Below are 17,862 nucleotides of genomic sequence, written 5' to 3' on the forward strand. Positions count from 1 at the left end.
ACTTCCTCAGTCAAGAGTGTCCACAACCAAGCATGAGGCTCTTATTATTAGCAGCCTTATCGTCTTCAAGGCAAAGTTAGCCGACTTTGCAAACCCCCCGGATGCAAGAGATAATTTCTATTCTTGCTATTACTGCTTCCCGTGGTTCACAGTTTAAGTGGTGCAGCAGTCGAAACAAGTTGTGAGAAGAATCTTAATCTTAATGTTCTACCTAAACAAGATGCACAACATATCCTAGAAGACACTGATAATATAAAGCAAAATAAATATGTATGATCTCAATCTTGGTTTGGTCTCAAAGGAGTATGGGATGACATTTTAAAAATAAAACAACTAACAATTGCTTTTTTTGTCCTATGGTAAAATATGTGTACACCAACAATTCACCCTATGATTGCATGACAAGGTGTAAAGAACTGCTCTCACACACACATAGCGAGATATGGCTGAACCAACCCTTTCTTTATATCATTCACAACAGGGATATCCACCAATGGAACTCTGGGGGTATTGAAAACGAAATTATGACATTTGAAATGGAATTCCAACTTGAGATATTTAAACAACAAATAATATGTTATCCTTTTGTCGCTGGTGTGTAAACATGCTTTATTATTACTCTTGATATGGAGCCAAGTCTTCCTTTCGGACTATTCACTCATTAAAATGTCAGTCACACGTGACAGCTGCAGTCTTGACTTTTGCCCTCTGAATTATGTTATAAAATTAAGCATGGGCAGTCACAAGAAATTCATTGCAGCTTAGCTTAATTTATAACATTTGGCAAAGCTCCAGTGGTTTTTTAATAGCATGCAATAAGCATTCAGTAATGACAGATTATATTCAACTTCAAGTTATAAAGTTCAAGACCTTGAAACTTTTGAAGAGCATGGCGAAGTCTGAATCACTTTTTGTCAAAAAACCACAACAATACAGACGTGATTAAGTGCATGGCTGAAATTGTCCAAGTTTAATTAAGTGGTCCTTGAACAGCTACTCAATCTCATGAGGAATTAAATAGAGGAGCACATACCAACCTGACACGGTTCTGCACGGTCAGTGGCTGACCTCTTGGCTTTTTTATCAAGCGTAACTGGCGAAAACATTAGAAGTATTTCTCGACTCTGTTTATATTGGAACATACCACACCAAAGCATACACCTGCATGAAACCACTCTACAGTACCTGTTCTAGATATTCCTATTCAAACAAGTTGCAACCTTTTACTGCAACATTTACTCTTACCACAACCTGGAAAAACCAGTTTCCAGTTCGTGGAAAGTGAACATGATGTTGAAAGCAGGATGTGATAAAACAAAGAAAATGTCATCCTGTTTCACTGGGAACACATGCCAGAATGACAACTAATGATTGCGGTTAAAAAGCTGTTTGAGGTACAACACGCTTGACACAAACAGCTTGGCTCCTTTTCATTTGAACATTTTGAGAGGCCTCCATGTATTACAGTACTGTAGTTTTTGATTCAAATCATTCAATTCAATTTTTATGAATGCCTTTTTTAGTCTTGAACAGCTCTCATTTAAACAAGTGCAGGATCCTGAATAGAGGAGGAAGGGTTCAGTTGATTCCTTGGCCCGGTGGAACAGGATTAGGAGGCTTTTGGGGGCTTTATTGAAGCTGCAACCTCTACACAAGGTCAGCTGCACCAATTGTGTGTGTGTGTGTGTGTGTGTTTGGGGATTTGCCCTAAGTATGCATGCCTAGGGGGCCTATCCAGGGCTCTGTCTAGAATGAGTGAGTGAAGTCATCTGTCATGAGAAAGGAGGCTTCGGGAGGGAGGGGGTTGTGTATCTGTCCCAAAAAGGAGAGGGAAGGACTTTTGCTTATCAAAGAAAAACAAAAAGAGAACGGGCTCTGAGGGAAAATCTGCGTTGATGAGCTTTTAAGGAGTGGTATCTCACACGAGATAATGGCGCAAATATACAGAGGGTGAAGCGGGAGGGGCTAAAAGTCTTGAGAGCGATACGATATTGATACACAGTGAGAGCCGCACAGTTTGAGTTTCTGAGATGCCATGTGCAATCGGAGCCACATATGTTACGTTTTTAAGAGATCAAGCAGAGTCTCTGGTTAAGTACCAGATGTTTCTAAGTTTTGGACTTTGATCGTGGAAAGAAAAGGTGACAAATCGCAGCAGTGAAAATGTCACTCGGCACTTTGGGGATGTCATAAGGGCACAGTGTTTCCGAGGACAGTTAAACCTTGATGTGTCTCTACATGCATAAATCATGCACTTTCAAACAACGCTGCTTTGAATCTTTTTGTTATACTTGACATATACTGTACTAGTCATGACTGTCTTCAAAGTGTATGAGTATCCATTGATTGTTTCAATCTGATCTCAGACACATTTTTCCGATTATGAATTCACCTCATTGTTACAGTCAAGAAAACTGCACAGATGGACATATCTGATACCTAAATACACACAGAATACAAAGTACACATTCAAACTGGGACGAGACTCTGGTCATCTGAAAGTGATTAGCTTTCTCTCCGAAGGCTTCCGCCCGTACAACCCAGCTCCCAGGATCCAAACCTGACAGGCTCTATTACGATTTCTATTTTGATTTCTCCGCAAATCTATTCGATTCCATCTGGGTCGATTAAATCCCAGCTGAGCCACAATAGCCTGTCGAGAGGCATTTATTTTGATTCCACAAATCAAATAAATTCCAAGCACTGAGATCATTCGAAACCAAGCTCACATGAATACATAGACCCTAATCCCGATGTGTACATGTTGGCAGATGTTAGGTCAAAGGACATTTTAGTTTATACCAGACCTCTCATTTCATTGTAACCAACTGTCTGACAGAATGACTTTACTTCAGTTATAATAACCTGAGGAGGAATAAAGAAATAAGGAGCCTTTGTAGATTTTGGTTTTGCTTAAACATTAAAACCAAGAGGACTGAGAAAAGCAAATTATACTTAAAGTTACTTTAATCTACTTATATTTTAATGAGCAATTGATCAAATGACTGTTAAGTGAAACAGATGGATACTTTTAAGCTCTAAAGAAGTTTTTAGACTCTTTCAGCTTTAGTTATTCTTAGCCCACATCCTAAACAAAGTGCCATGGCAAAGAATATTCTCCCTCTACTGCAGGGGTGTCAAACTCAATTTCATCGCGGGCCACATTAGCATTATGGTTGCACTCAAAGGGCCAGTTGTAACTTTAAGACTATATAAATATATAATGTATTATATTACATTATTGCCTCTGCATTGTATTATTATCGGATAGGGTAATAACTTCATTATTAACTACGTCTGAAGGCAAAAGTCTAGGGCAAATAATTGCAAGTCTCTTCAGTGCACATGTCACAAAATGAGATGCATTGTGGAACATGTAGTTTATTGGCAACGTGCTTCTGTAAAGCGGCATGTAACCGTATAATAAACTTATTTTATTATTTGCAAGCTCTTGCAGGGCCACATAAAATGAAGTCGCGGGCCGGATTTGGCCCCCGGGCCTTGAGTTTGACACCCCTACTCTACTGTTTAACTGAGTCTGTAAATCTTTTCTTTTCTTTATTTGTTCAAGTAATTTCTTGGCTGGTGCTTTTCTCTTGCCTCAGAAGCACCGTTACCATGGTTGCCTTCATCCAACATTTGTCTGTTTCTGATTACATCCAATCTACTTCAGATTAAGAAGTCCTATTATCTAAGGCAAGGTGAACTGCTATCATCAGTTATTGTAAATGTTTATAATTTTGTAGATACAAATCTTCTTTTGACATCTATTTTCTTAACCGTGATTCCTGAGCCTTGTTCACGTCCAGCCTAAAGTCCTGCCTCCACAATATGTTTATCTTCATTTGTTCATGTTGGCGTTTCAATTCATAGCACACTAGTCTAGAAATAAATGTAATAAAGAAGGGACTGCTGCACTGGAATTTAGGTTATCTAGGTTATCTGCATTCCAAATTCACACCATTTATAAATACTACACAGTAATCCTTGTAGTGCATTGTTTGGCAGTTAGCATACAAAAAAGGTGACTAATGCACTATAATTAAGTATCTCTATTAGCAGAATATATTGCCTACTGCGCAGCTGCAGATGCCAATCATGGTGAAACTATGCCATTGGTAATTTGCAACAATCACATTGAGCAAATCAAACATTGCTATTCAAATGTTGCATTGTACATTGTAGGACATTATCAAAACCTTGTGATTGTAGCATGAGAGTTAACCTTCTAAGTATGGTCATTATACAGAATTAATGTAGTACTCAATAGTGTATACACAACAATTGTTACTTTTAGCACGTAACACTATGTTAATGCTGCCCTTGAGAAGGGACTTTTGATTGGCTGAAAGCCGAGGAGCATATTTACAGCTTGAGCATCAAACATGGTGTGAAAGCTAAAAGGAACGATGTACCTTCTTAGAAATGGACAAGGTTATCGCAGCCTTAAACCACAACCATTTCAAGCCTTACAATTTTTACCCAAAAATGGTATTAACATGGGCTTCTTTTGACCTGAACATAAGTTGCAGGCTTCAGTCATTTCCAAAAGAGGAGAACTTGGGACAGGGTCCATAGTCTTGCACAATCCTGACTATAATCAGGTTCAAACCGCCAGTCCCTTTAAAAAAAAAAAGGATCACTTTTCTTATGATTTATTGGTATGATCAGCATACAAAGAACAAGAAAAAAAGATTGATTCAAAGAAGCATGATTCATGATTTTAGTCTAATTCTGCCAAAATGATTCAGCTCAAGGAAATTACTCAATGTTTATAATATGGAGACACTTAGTATGTCTCGTTGGCTGGGAAATTACAGTTGACAGATTACTTTGTATATTGTTGATACCATGCTGAATGTCCAGTTTATTGTTTTTGGAGGATTTGGCTCTGAGCAGCAGACCTAAAATCAAACTTCAAGTAATAGTACAACATCACTTGGCAGTACTTCAGGGTAAGCTGAGCCGTCAGGACAATTGTGTGTCTTTTATTTATCAAAAAGAAGCCTGGTTATACAAGTAAGGACCACACCTTCACAGTGTACATAAAGATACAGTTTACCCTGCATTTAAAGTTGTACTTATATTCGATGATTAATAGCCCACATTTAGTTCCTTATCCGGTCATACTGAACCATTGTTACCTACATTGTCAACAGGCTGACCCTACACTGTATTTCTGGCCACTTGTGTCAGGTTGCACCTATCTGACCTCTCTATATTTAAAACCATTTCATTCACAAATCAAAACCCTGTAAAACTCCACATAATCTATGTTGACAAGTAAAACAATAAGTGAGATCTGTGGCAAGTGAGTGTGAGCTTCAGGCGCATAGAAAGAACACCGATTAAAAATAGACACAAAGAGAGGAAAGTACAACACAATCAGGTTCAACCCAACATGTTTGTGCAGCACAGAGCTTGTCAGCGTTCACACACACACACTATCTTTTTATCTGTTCACAAAACAGGTGTGTCAAAGGTACAGCGATATTTAACTGCCGTTTTAATTTTTTTTAAACATGATGTCACCATGATAACAAGTCTCCAGCTATGCTTTCAGCTATGTGGGGCTGTGCTTCGAGCTAAATGCTCAGCATTTTAACAGGTTTTTTTGTTCTCCACAGTTACATAATGAACAGGTTGACGAATAATGGAAATAATCATAAATTGCTCTAAAGCTGAAGTTTAACAAGTGTGATATTTAACATGTTGTCCTTCTTAGTTTGTCGAGACATTTCATACAAAACCACATAATGGCCCTATCCGAAAAGACCAGGGATAACCAAAGTCCTGTACTGACAAATAATTACATTTCATTCCAATTAATTGCCCCATCCAGTAGATGCTGAGATATTTTCTAATCTGCACCATAGTTTCCCAACACCAAAGCAGTATATATTAATACTTTGGAGACCATGAACTAGGGCTGCACGATATATCATGTCGTGACGATAATCGCGTTATGCGCATGTGCGATATTGACATCGCAGGACGTGCGATTTTTTAATTTTGTATTTTTTATTTGTTTAGGACGTGCGATATTAAGTAGGCAAATGAACTCAAACACTTCATGTTACAATTATTGTGCTGCTTGCTACAAAAGGAAAACTCGCGCGGCTCTCATGTCAGGGGTACTTGAGTGAGTGACATGCAGGCTCTGCATGCACAGCAAACCACCAATCACAACCATTCTTGATCAGATCACAGCAGGATAACCGAGCTAGCTCAGCTTGTTGCTCTGATAACTTAAGATCCAGAAGTCCGTGACAAAATCCTTCATCCGGTTAAATATTGTTAAAAAAATACCAATTGTATAGCATTAAAGTTCAAGAAAGGATGGTGCGGACAAAAAAAACTGTCTTTTCTTCAATTCCTGTATTTATTCATATCGCAATATATATCGCAGGGGAAGAAAATATCACAATGTCAGTTTTTTCCAATATCATGCAGCCCTACCATGAACAGCTGTGCAAAATGTTATGAAAATCCATCCTACTTTTGTTCAAATAGACCAACAGAATGACATTCCCATCCAAAAAGCGCACTCGCCTACACAGCAAAACATCTACATCTATGCAAACTGTGTATGCAAAAAACCCATCAATTCCTTTTTTCATATCTGCTTCCTTTGTCCCTGGAGGTTGAAACATGAGTGATTTCTCTCAGGATGTAAGTAAGCATGAAAAGCATATAGCACAAGGTTTTCCCGACCATGACGCTCTACAGGCCTAATGCATTGAAATGCCATGTACAGACATGATTGATGTCAACACCCTCCTTTTAATCACCTGGGATGTATGCTGCCTCTTGACAGTTGGGCAGCCATTTTGGATTCTTCTCTAATGACTAGAGAGACAGGTTGCAGATGATGTTAGCTGACGCCGGCCTCACGGATCACTACCAGTCTGTCAGTGATTAAGTGACTCATCTACCACTGGTAAACAAACCCCCAGTAGAGCATCTTGCATCCATCAAAAGATGGCTTTGACTCGCTCCGCTTATCTAACTTGGAAGGAATCCATCATACCTGTACAAAATGCTGGATGCTGTGTGGTCTCTTGGGACTCGTCCCATAAACAAACACATTCTGTTAAAATGCAGCCGTACATATAAAGCAGGTCCCGTTACTTTTGAATGCAGAAAGGTATGGCATTCCCATATGTCTCGCTTCAGGGAAATCAAACTGAAAACACTTGCAAGTTATTTGTGACCTGATTTCGGGAACTTCAACAACAAACTTGATAAAACTCAAATGTTAAAAAGTTGACTACATAAAGTAAAAAAAAATACCTTTCAGTCTTTCAAACTTAACAAAGTTGCATCTGGATCCAAGTTTCTTATAGTACTGTTCAGTGAAAAAGTAATAGTAAATAGAATTTTCTTTTTGAAATACGGCTGACAGACTATGCTTTAGAAACAGTTCCTTGAAACAAATACTCTTGAGGAAATCTTTTTTCTGTCCCTTTAAGGCCAAATCTGTTCTCTTCAAATCCCAAGCAATGCACTTCAGTCCTTATTGATATCTGCGTGAGTAGGACAAGTGTGGTGATGTAACATATCTGTCTTAAGTTGCAGGGACAGCATTGTGGCTCAGTTTGATTTCAGGAGATTAATTTAGCTTCCCCTCTTATGCAACACCATCTCGGCTTTCAAGCTGTCTCACTGATCTCAGGATCACCTTTGACTCCCTGCATGGGTGGCTGGCTACTGAACTGCACTCCCTTGATAAAAGCTTAGAGAGGAAACAACACCACTCTTGAAAAGATCCCCAAACATCAGAATAAGACCTGATGGCAGGAAAGCGGTTTGGCATCACGCCGCATTGAGAGAAATTAAAAGGCAGCGAAGGATAGCGACTCTGATGAATTCCTTAATATGGTGATTAAAGTTGTGAAAGATTAAACAGACAAAACAGTGTTTGATGCAGATCATCCAAGGATAAAATCAACATCTTTTGACTGTAGCCCCTCTTCAATGGATCACATTCATGATATTTCATTGATAGGGAATAAAAAAAACTTCAAAAAGGGTTTTAACTTTATCATGGGCTCAAAACACATTTTACAGGCTCCGTTTTTACAGAAATATATGACACATAAGGGACCACAGGGAGCATTAGCTGAAGCTGAAGCATCATACCAGCAAAATATTTCATCAGAACAGCGCTGACAGTGTTTTCAGTACACGTTTATACTCAGGTGACGGCTTTTGAAGAACGTGTCACGTTAATTTGTGCCGACTTTGGAGCAGGGACACTTTAATTAATCCATGAAATATTAAAGGCGAGGAAGCTATTCATGGAAAGGATGTGATCAGATACAGTAATGCTACATGTGTCCTAAAATAAGATGGAGAGAAGGCTGATTGGTCTTAGCGGACAGCTGGGGAATGAGGTCACATCACAAGAATGGTTCAGCTTAGAGAAACAATGGTTTAATGTGTTGAAAAAATACAGATCTTTTACCACCCCTCATCTTATATATATTTTTTCTTGATATGACATTTTGGGATTTTCTTTTATTCTTTTCTAAGTTGGGCAACTCACATCCTGTCTTTTAGTCTCTTATGAGTCAAACTCCAGAAATGTTTAAATCTACAATTCCCATATTGCAACTGAAATCTCTTTTCTTAGAACCTTTCCTTCATGGTAAATGCGCATATCTATCAACATTTCACATCTCCAGCTTGTAATGCAGCCTTTGATGCAGAACTTTAAATCTCAAGCCTATAATGATGACATCATCAATCTTACACATTAAAGTCTATTTTAGATGTCTTGCAGAGTTCAACTGCATACTTTATATGGGAAAAGGTTGAAAAGCTTTTTTTTCAGCTCCAAATGGAGCCGTGTGAAATCGCCTATAAATTGATCAATTGCCTCAAGTGTAATTGACAATTAAGTCAGCAACGGCTGGGTCTGAGGACTGTAAGTGTGGAAATGAAAAAAAATGTCATACCTCCTTTCTGTTGGTAGTTATGGGCTTGAGGCCACATTTTCATATGGGACCAAATTGTGGGTGTTCAAGTTGCATTGTGGGTAATGTAGGCGCCAGGTTTTGACATGAAAACATTTCAGAATTTTTTTTTTTTCATCCATACTGCCCATCATCAATATAACAATTTTAAAGGGGTGCAATGCTCAGGCTAAATCGCTGGATTACTGTTTTAAAAAGCCCTGTTTACAGCCATAGGATACCTTATCTAAACTGTCTCACAAACTGAGTAGTACTGACAAGTAAACCGATCCCCATGTGTACAATTGGTGGAGTGGCCCTTTAACTTAAAGCTCTCAAAGCGCATTATCTCACTGACACAGCAATCCGTAACACTTAAGTCATAAGGTTTATCACAACTTATTTTCTCTTATATTTTTACTGTCTTACACATTAATCTCAAAAGCCAAATCAAGGTCACCTCTCTGAGCAATTTTCTACACTCCACAGAGCTTATTCACAGCTCCACGCTCCATTTGTCTCCTGTAAAAGAAAACACTGCAGCCGATCTGTAACTCCCACCTGGGCAGATTGTGTGATAACAAGACCAGAACAGGTGAAATTTGGCTAAAATTATCAGCTGGTGCAGCATTAAACCCAGACCCAAGTGTAAGCATCATTAAGAATCTAAACGCATTCTTCTGTTGAAGGAAAATCTGCACATGTGCCAGTCTACAACACCAGACTTTGATGTGTCCGCCCATATTTCAGACACTAAGTGTTTGCTGAACTGCAGCCAACTGCTGAGACAATACTGGGCCTTTGAGATATACCATGCTCTCGAGTGGTGACGCTCACAGGCTATAGAGGAAAGCTGATAGCCAAGTGATCCTTCAGCTGACTGAGGGCCGAGGCTTTTCGGTTTAAGCCATCAATGTGGGGATAAAGGTGATCGATGTGGGAAAACCAGAGAAGAAACAGTGGGATTTGCAGCTGCTGGCCTCATTCACAGGCACAAATTACATGAACTACAACTATACATTGCAAGAAATCCTAATTTTAATTGGGAAGTTGTACTTATTATACCATACAGTTTTGTGAAAAGGCATTTTATTTAAACATATTAATCTTTGTTTGGCACAATAGAAATTGAATTCAGACTTGGATCCTGAGAGTGAGACATTCCTCTGGTTTGATTGTCTTGGAAAAACATCAGAGCCATGTCATAACCTGGCATCACCCTTCTCTCTGTCTGTCTTCTTGGGATGACCAACACACTCCTCTTGTTATTCGGCAAGAGCTGTGTGCTGGTCAGCACCACAAGGCCAGTGAACCCCAGATAGTGGCACTCTGGCGCTGGATAACAAACAGCCCATCATGAGATAGCACGCTTCTCGCTGTCAACCACACCGGGAGAAATGAGGTTAAATGGCACTATCTACACTATATGGGAGCCTCTTCTATTTTTATTAACGGCGTTGACAGCCTCTATTCTTTGGAGAGAGGCAGCACAATTCTTGGAAATGGTTATAAATAAGTACCGAGGTGTCCACAAGGATTCCTATTTATCTATTTTGCATAGTTTTGCATTGTTTTCAAAAATTGGAGACATCTGTTTTTGATGCATGATGTGTTTCATAAATGCATCTCAATCTGCAATCCAAACATACTTCAGATGATTCAGTGCGGTGAAAACTGCTGTTAATGATTGCAGAGGACCTGTTTGCTCTTAATTTCTTTGATGTAATGACCCTTTAAACAGCTCGGAGAACTTGTTAGAAGGGATTTCAGACAAATTGAAATTCCCCCTTTAGGGACATTTCTTTGATACTAACAACCGTGGTAACTATACAATCTACCTAATCTCCCACCATCTTTTTCCACTGAGCTATTTGGTCGGTGTGGGAAAAGTGGAGCAGCTGTATGTAACATCTCTTTTTATCCACTCACACTGGAAAAACAACATCAAATGCTGAATGGTTTCCAGTGGAGAAGCATTACTGTAACAAGACTCTGTGAGGCTGTACTTTAATGTATGTTGATGTTCAGATATATGCTGTTTGTCGTGTTTACCATCTTAGCTTAGCTCACTTTACATGTTAGTATTCTAACATTTATTGCAATTAACAAAAGTACAGCTGAGGCTAAGACAAATTGTAATTCAGAGGATCCTCAAAGTAATTGGGATTTGTCCTCTGGGGACCATGAATGTCTGAACCGCATTCATGGAAATCCATCTAAGTTGTTGAGATACTTTAGTCTAGGCTAACCCTAGAGGCACAATGCTGGCGTTACTATACTGTAAATGCTAAGTTCACATTCATAACTCACCTAGCAGCTGGACCCCCCTGGTGAGGCCGTAGATGTCTATAAGAGCCCACAGAGGAACAGAGACATGCACCCCGCTGAAGAACAGTATTGGGCTTGAGTCGTTGATTCGGTAAAACACCCGGCCTTTCTTGTCTACCCAGAAGGAGATGATGTTTCCCTCATTGGACAGCTCCTCTGGTAGAGCTTTTGCCCAAAAGCCGCTCTGCGAGACCAAGTCAGGGCAGGCGTACTTCGGCAAGGTGTCTGGATTGATCCTCGATGGGTCTTTGGATGTAAAACCAAGACGCAGAGCACCGCTCCAGCAGCACTGCTTTTTGGTGATCTGGAGTACACAGTTTTCAGAAATGAAGATGTTTGAAATGATAGCTAAAATGTTGCTTCTTTAAGTTAAGAATGACCATAATCATTGTTAATTTTAGTGGGTTAGCATGCTATCATTTGCTAAACACAAAGCGCAGCTGGGGCTGAAATGATGGTCATTACTTTTGCAGTATTTGACTAATAAAGATTATGACCTTGCTGGATGAAACATAGAGCAATAACCAACGTTTTTTCTGTGGCCACTGTGGGACTTCTGTACAATATTTCATGACATTTTATCCAATAGCTGCTAAGATTATACTCAGACCGATATTGAAATCTGTAGCATCAAGCCGCTAGCGTGGCTACATTTCAATTTTAAGAAAACTAAGACGAGTTACCTTGGTATGTTTATCACCTGCAAATGATTTTTGTCTTATTTTGAACCTCTGTTTACTTTGCATTTACCGTGCCAGATAACAGTAATCCTCACATGGCAATGCTTGCCCTGCTCTCTCACTTTCGAGACATAGATGGCCTGATAGGTGAAGTGGAAACTTGTTCTAAGCTGCTGCTGCTTTGGCCCACACAAGAGCAAGCAGAGAAAAGAGAGAAAATCAAAACAGGAGAGCAAAGAAGGGGGATGTGCAGAGAGAGGGGGAGGATTAAAAAAAGAAAGAGGAAATGTAAGGGAGAATGGGAGAGGAAGGACTCTCCATCACAGTCACAATTAGCGTCTTCCTAATTTATAGTGTCTCTCACTGTACTCTGTATTCTAATATAACAAAATAAACTATGCACTCACACTGACAGTGTTCTAGGTAGAAGTTTACTCGAAATCAGTGCACTATCTTTGTTTTTTAAAGTTAAATTGTTTACTGAAGATGGTGGAAGCCATGTGGATGATTAATGTTGGACTGGTGTAATCCACTTGCTGGTTTTGGGTTGCAAATGGTGGCAGCGTCGTGTTTAACAAATTATTGTTGCTTATTTCGATATAATTGCGACTCTTGAAGAGGCTCTGGCATGCTAATGCATCAAATATGATGTTTGTTTTGATTAGTCAAGTTTTTTCTTTTTTAGCTTAATGTAGCCATTTAACCATTTTTTAAACGAGTACTCGTTTGTCACAATAATTGACAATAACGCCCCACTCTATTGGTTTTAATTATAGTTAAGCATGCTTGGATCTTTCAATTGACCTATTGTAACTCCCATTATGTTATTATGTAACTATAATATGCAACTGGAAAACATTAAGTGTAATTTTTACCTTCAGACGAACTTGCTCATACACAGCGGTTGGTCTGTTGCTGAAGGTGATGGCATTGCAGAAGCTGGCCTGTCTCTTGACGGTGCGTTGGGATATGTCCATGACGATCTGCGAGCCCTTGGTGCTGGGGTGGAAGAGCAGAGGGAAGGAGGACAGACTCCCACACGGCTGGATGGGCAGGCAGCGCTTGGGCTTGTGGTGGCATCGGTGAGATGTGGCAGGAAATGGCCCGTTGAGAGAATCTACAAAATGTGGAGAAAGAAAAGTGGTTGCTCAGTGTGGTCCACAGTTGGGGAGCAGAAACTACATTCTTCTTGGGGCACAATTTACAGTAAAACAGGTTTAAGATTAGATTATTAGATTACACAGTCTGCACCACCGCAGGCTTCACTTTGAATATAATATAGTAGCATGGTGAAGTGGACTCCAGGTTGTGACCTGCTGTCACATGTAATTTCCTCTTGCATATCTCACTTGCTCCTGTAACATCAAATTAAGTGAGAAATGCTTTAAAAATAATCTAATACCCAGTATTCAGTTTCTCAAGGTAACACAGTGCATTCACACACCTACATGAAAGGACATTGCGCAAAGTAAATTACATGCAAATATGTCCTTGGATGCAAGGACAAAATTGCTTTCTTGGTTACGTAATTGAGGAGAACAAAGGAGCTTTGAGACGTTCATACAAAATGCTCCAGTTTCAGTAAATAGTCATTTGCAGTAATTCCAAAAACTTTTGTTATTTTTCTTATTCTTGCCAGATTTTAAACTGGTTTGAAAGTTTATGTCTCACCGTGCTGGAACACATTTACAGTATAATCAGTAGAAAAGAGGAAATGGGGAATAATGAAAACAAAAAATGATTAGCTAACATTTAAGGTGCTCTAACATCATCTCTAGCAGTTGAATTAGATCCACAGAAAGCAAGTTTAGGATCTTACAGGATGTTAGCTATATGTTCAGCTGTTGATACACATACAGTATATACAGTAAATATCTGCTTCTCTTTAAATAGTTAGTCACGTTCACACTACTGTACCTTCCATATCAGAGTGAAACTAAAATAAAAACACTGCTGCTACAGTAAGTGAGATTAAGTGACATTTATTGTGTTTTGCAGGTCAAATAAGAGCAAACCCAAAGGAGAACATCTGACTCATTTTCCCCATGTGAGTCATGACTTCTCCCACTAACCTTATAATAGAGCAAAACATGTTTTTCAAATCTCGTCTGTCTTTTCGGTCTTGAGATGATAAAGAATTTTCTCATCATGAGTCTGATATCACAGTTTCTCCCCTTCATTAGGACCTACTCCCACTGCTTTTCTTTCCACAGTTCTCTTCAAAGCATAACTCCAGGGTCACTGTGGCATTTTGGCATTTGTTCTCACAGACATGGGACTCTCATCAAATGTAGGATTATTCAGAGACATACAAATGTAATTGCATCACGATTGGAAACTGTTTTCTGTATCTTTAGTTCTCTATTCAGTGACATTTAAAGTACGATAAAATCCAGCCAATGTGCCAAAACTGGAAGCCAAATAAATAATTCAGTCCTAATTAACACTTCTTTCTTGAGAACTGCTTGTATTTTCACACCTACATTTGGAAGACTGTGTAGGAGCTGCTTGTGTTTGTCCGTGAGAAGAGTGGACTATATGAGCCAGTGCTGAAAGACAGCTATTCTTGCTTTCCTTCGAGCGACCTTGGAGGGTCAAACGCTTCATAATGTTCCCGGCAAATCAATCAACACTGTCAGGATTGGCAAAGACTAATCATGTGACTTCTGGGACCATGTCTGGTGTAGCTTCACTATTGTTCAGATTTCAGGGCAGAGATTAAGATTTCCGGGATGTTCAAACCTTTGTTGAGTTTAAACTAGAAAGAGTCTTTCCCTTTTCACCAAAATCAGAGAGGCCAAGAGTTCTGGGCTCAGTACAGTATATTTGTTAAGCTCTCGTCGCAGCAGAACAATGTTGAATTGTGCTCTGTGCACAACAGTGGTCTTAAATGAAGTCATAACAAATCCTTTAACCATATTGCATCCATGATGTCATGTCAGACGTGATGTCTAAGGGAAAACAAAACAGGAGTGTACTGTGCTCCGTAAGGAACCAGGCCTAAGAGTGAATAGAGTATTTCCTGTTAGGTCTGAAAACAGGAGCAACACCTCAAAGGCCTTATGCTTTAACATTTTACCAAAAATCCAATATCTTCTTTCATTTTCACTATATTAATATAATTTCTACTGCGGGGAATTGAATTCTCTAGTCTGTTTTCTATTTTCACATCCCAGGCATCTTTAAATGGGTTCCAGAGCACACAGAGGGCTATATAAACTATGACTACAGTTGAATGAGTAAATAAATGAATAAATAAAAATACCACGCTTGATTTACTGTAAATGACAGCTGGTTAGAGCCAAAAGTGCTGATGATACAGTGGCTGTTGAAGTGTGTTTAAATAAAGTCATGCGACCTGACGGAGACGTCAGAGTAAACAGTGACCAGAGCCCTGTCATGATAAAAGAGAGGTGCCATGACGAATGTGAGATGAGCAACTTAAGGGAGGATAATGTTACTTAATGCACCACCGAAAACAATGTGACTGCCTCGCTGTCATTAATTGGAAAGGACAAACCGTGCAGAGACAAAGAGTGGCCCTGGCCATTGTCACCTGGTCTCTTACGCTCTTACTGTGTTTTATCCCCAGGCTCGGTCTCAGTAAGAAGCCCAACTGAGGCCCTAATGCAGTGTGACGTTAGTATGGAGCTCGATGGCCCTTTCTCACAAGACAAGAGCTCACAGGCAGCACCCTAAAGAGCCAAAGGGCACATATATGTTTGAGCCTTTGCAAGTGTGTATTGTAGTAAAAGGTAAACTGAAGTGATTTTAATACATGGAGAAATATAAAACATCCTCCCATAAGTACTTGCTGTCAGTCCTGTTACTTTAACATTGATGTTGATTTTTCATCTAGTGACATGTTTTGAATTTAACCCTAAAATAGAATAGATGTTGGCCTGATAGTCTCCCAGTTTGCTGTGTCTTTTGCATACAATATTGTGTTTTATAAAAAAATTAAAAAGTGTTATTAGACCCCTTTATCCTACAAGAATTATCTTTTTTTTATGAAAGACTATAAATACAATCAAATAAGGCTAACTATTCTTGTCATTAATGTTAAAAAGCTGATGTACTGCAGATAGTCATGATGTACTCGAGTCTAAGGCAAAGTTTTAATATTATTATTTTTGCTTGTTTTTTCGACCATTGCCGAACTAATTTAAATTTACAGCCACATAAACCAGAGTGAACCATCAAAGCCTCACATTTAGGAATCTGGAACCAGAGAACATTTTGCATATGTGCTTAAATAACTGATTCGTATAGTTTCCCAATAATCTTCTGCTGTGCCTTACTAAATTAAATGATTGACTTATTTTTGCAGCTCCACATAGTCAATTTCAGACCATTTTTTTAATCATGGAGACTTGTGAATTGTCAGAACATAACACAAGTCTATTAATAATGAATTAATAATATTAAGACAAACACACTTTAAAGTAATGTTTTAGTGTTCAGCTCACATTGCATTATTATGTATATGTTCAATCATGCATGTTGTGAGTATGTATCACAATCAGAAAACCAATGGATACAACTTTACATTACGATGGTATTTATTGTAACAAATAACTCAACTTCTAAATGGTTTATTGTAACTAGTCAGCTAGAAAGCTTCTGCAAGAAATGTCAATGTAAACTGAGATAGGAATGTGATAAATAAGAGCGCTCAATGCACCTGTTAAACAAAAATAAATAATTGACCAATTGATCCTCACATAAGTTGAACAATAAAGTTATCAAAAATGTTTTCCAAACATGCGGATATTCACCCTGTGAGTGTATCACTTTCAAACAAACAAGCCAGGTGAGAAAAGTAATGTGCCAACTACTTTCAGTTTATCCTGGGGGATTTATTTTAATTATATATGACTGTAAACAACCTTAGATGCAGAACAAGAATAACAAGAATCCTTAGATAGTGTAGACGTTTTTCAAAATGTGAAAAACATGATTTCCTGTTCACATTTCCCCCTTATTTAAAGCCAGTCGTGACTTACAGAAGGTGTTAAAACTTGGCTACTTTCACTTCAAATTTATTTTAGGCATCCAGGACGCCTACAATTCACATGCACACAGGCTCTAGGCTGCACAGGCACGCTTCAGACCCGATTACATCGTCTCCTCTCATAATAATCACCGGATTTATTAGTTGTAGTTATCTTTTATGTCAGATGTGCTTACCGTAGAAGGTATTCCTGGTGATCTGACCTCCCATGGCTGCATGCAAGGTGCGTTCACCTCCGCTCTCTCTACCGGCTGAATCCGCGATATTCACATTCAGCTGCGCGTCTGCAGCGGTAACATTATACGGACACGATGCCGTTCACAAAAAAAAAAAAGTCCCGACAATGATTTAGATGCAGGTTGTGTCTGTCAAGCCTCATCGACATGAAGCAGCAGATCCAGTGCGTTTAGAGATCACGCTGAAATTAACATAAAAGGTGGTAGTGGAGGTGGGGCTTCCCGGGACTATTAACGCTGTAGCTACCAAAGAGGGGACCTCAAGAGCACAAGCAATACATAACCATCACATTCCTGTTGACTCAGTCTTAGAGGACACTTATCTACCTCTAATAAACATTTGATAATTATGTAGAGGTTTATATATGTGTTACTTATCTTACCATTTGTATTTTGAGTTTGTTTTATTCGGCTTATGTCTTTATCACAAATATCCTTATTTCACTCCATTCCTGTAGTCTTTCCCTAAATATGCACAGTTTTTATATAACAGAAATAAATGTGCCCCCCTGCCCCACACATACACACCTGTTATCAGGACTAACCTGCTTGCTGCCTATACTTTGCTTTCCCCAAGCTAAGGGGTACTTTATATTAAGAATCTCTTTCCCAGCATCACTTGAAATAAAAATGCAGGAAGGAAAGTT

The 17,862-nt window shown here is 39.0% G+C and overlaps 1 protein-coding gene across 1 annotated transcript in view; it reads right to left on the reverse strand.

The window, feature by feature from the left end:
• neurl1ab (neuralized E3 ubiquitin protein ligase 1Ab) overlaps positions 1–17,364 on the reverse strand; it is a 28,990-nt gene extending 11,626 nt beyond the window's left edge. Inside the window, exons 1-3 of the mRNA XM_034152167.1 lie at positions 17,156–17,364; positions 12,841–13,082; positions 11,268–11,589 (exon numbers count right to left, since the gene is read on the reverse strand). Coding sequence (XP_034008058.1) covers positions 11,268–11,589; positions 12,841–13,082; positions 17,156–17,189 — 598 coding nt within the window. The 5' untranslated portion in view covers positions 17,190–17,364. The remainder of the gene's footprint in view (positions 1–11,267; positions 11,590–12,840; positions 13,083–17,155) is intronic.
• Between the last annotated feature and the right edge of the window lie 498 nt (positions 17,365–17,862).

The sequence above is a fragment of the Trematomus bernacchii genome, unplaced genomic scaffold (assembly GCF_902827165.1).
Source record: "Trematomus bernacchii unplaced genomic scaffold, fTreBer1.1, whole genome shotgun sequence".
Lineage (NCBI taxonomy): Eukaryota > Metazoa > Chordata > Actinopteri > Perciformes > Nototheniidae > Trematomus > Trematomus bernacchii.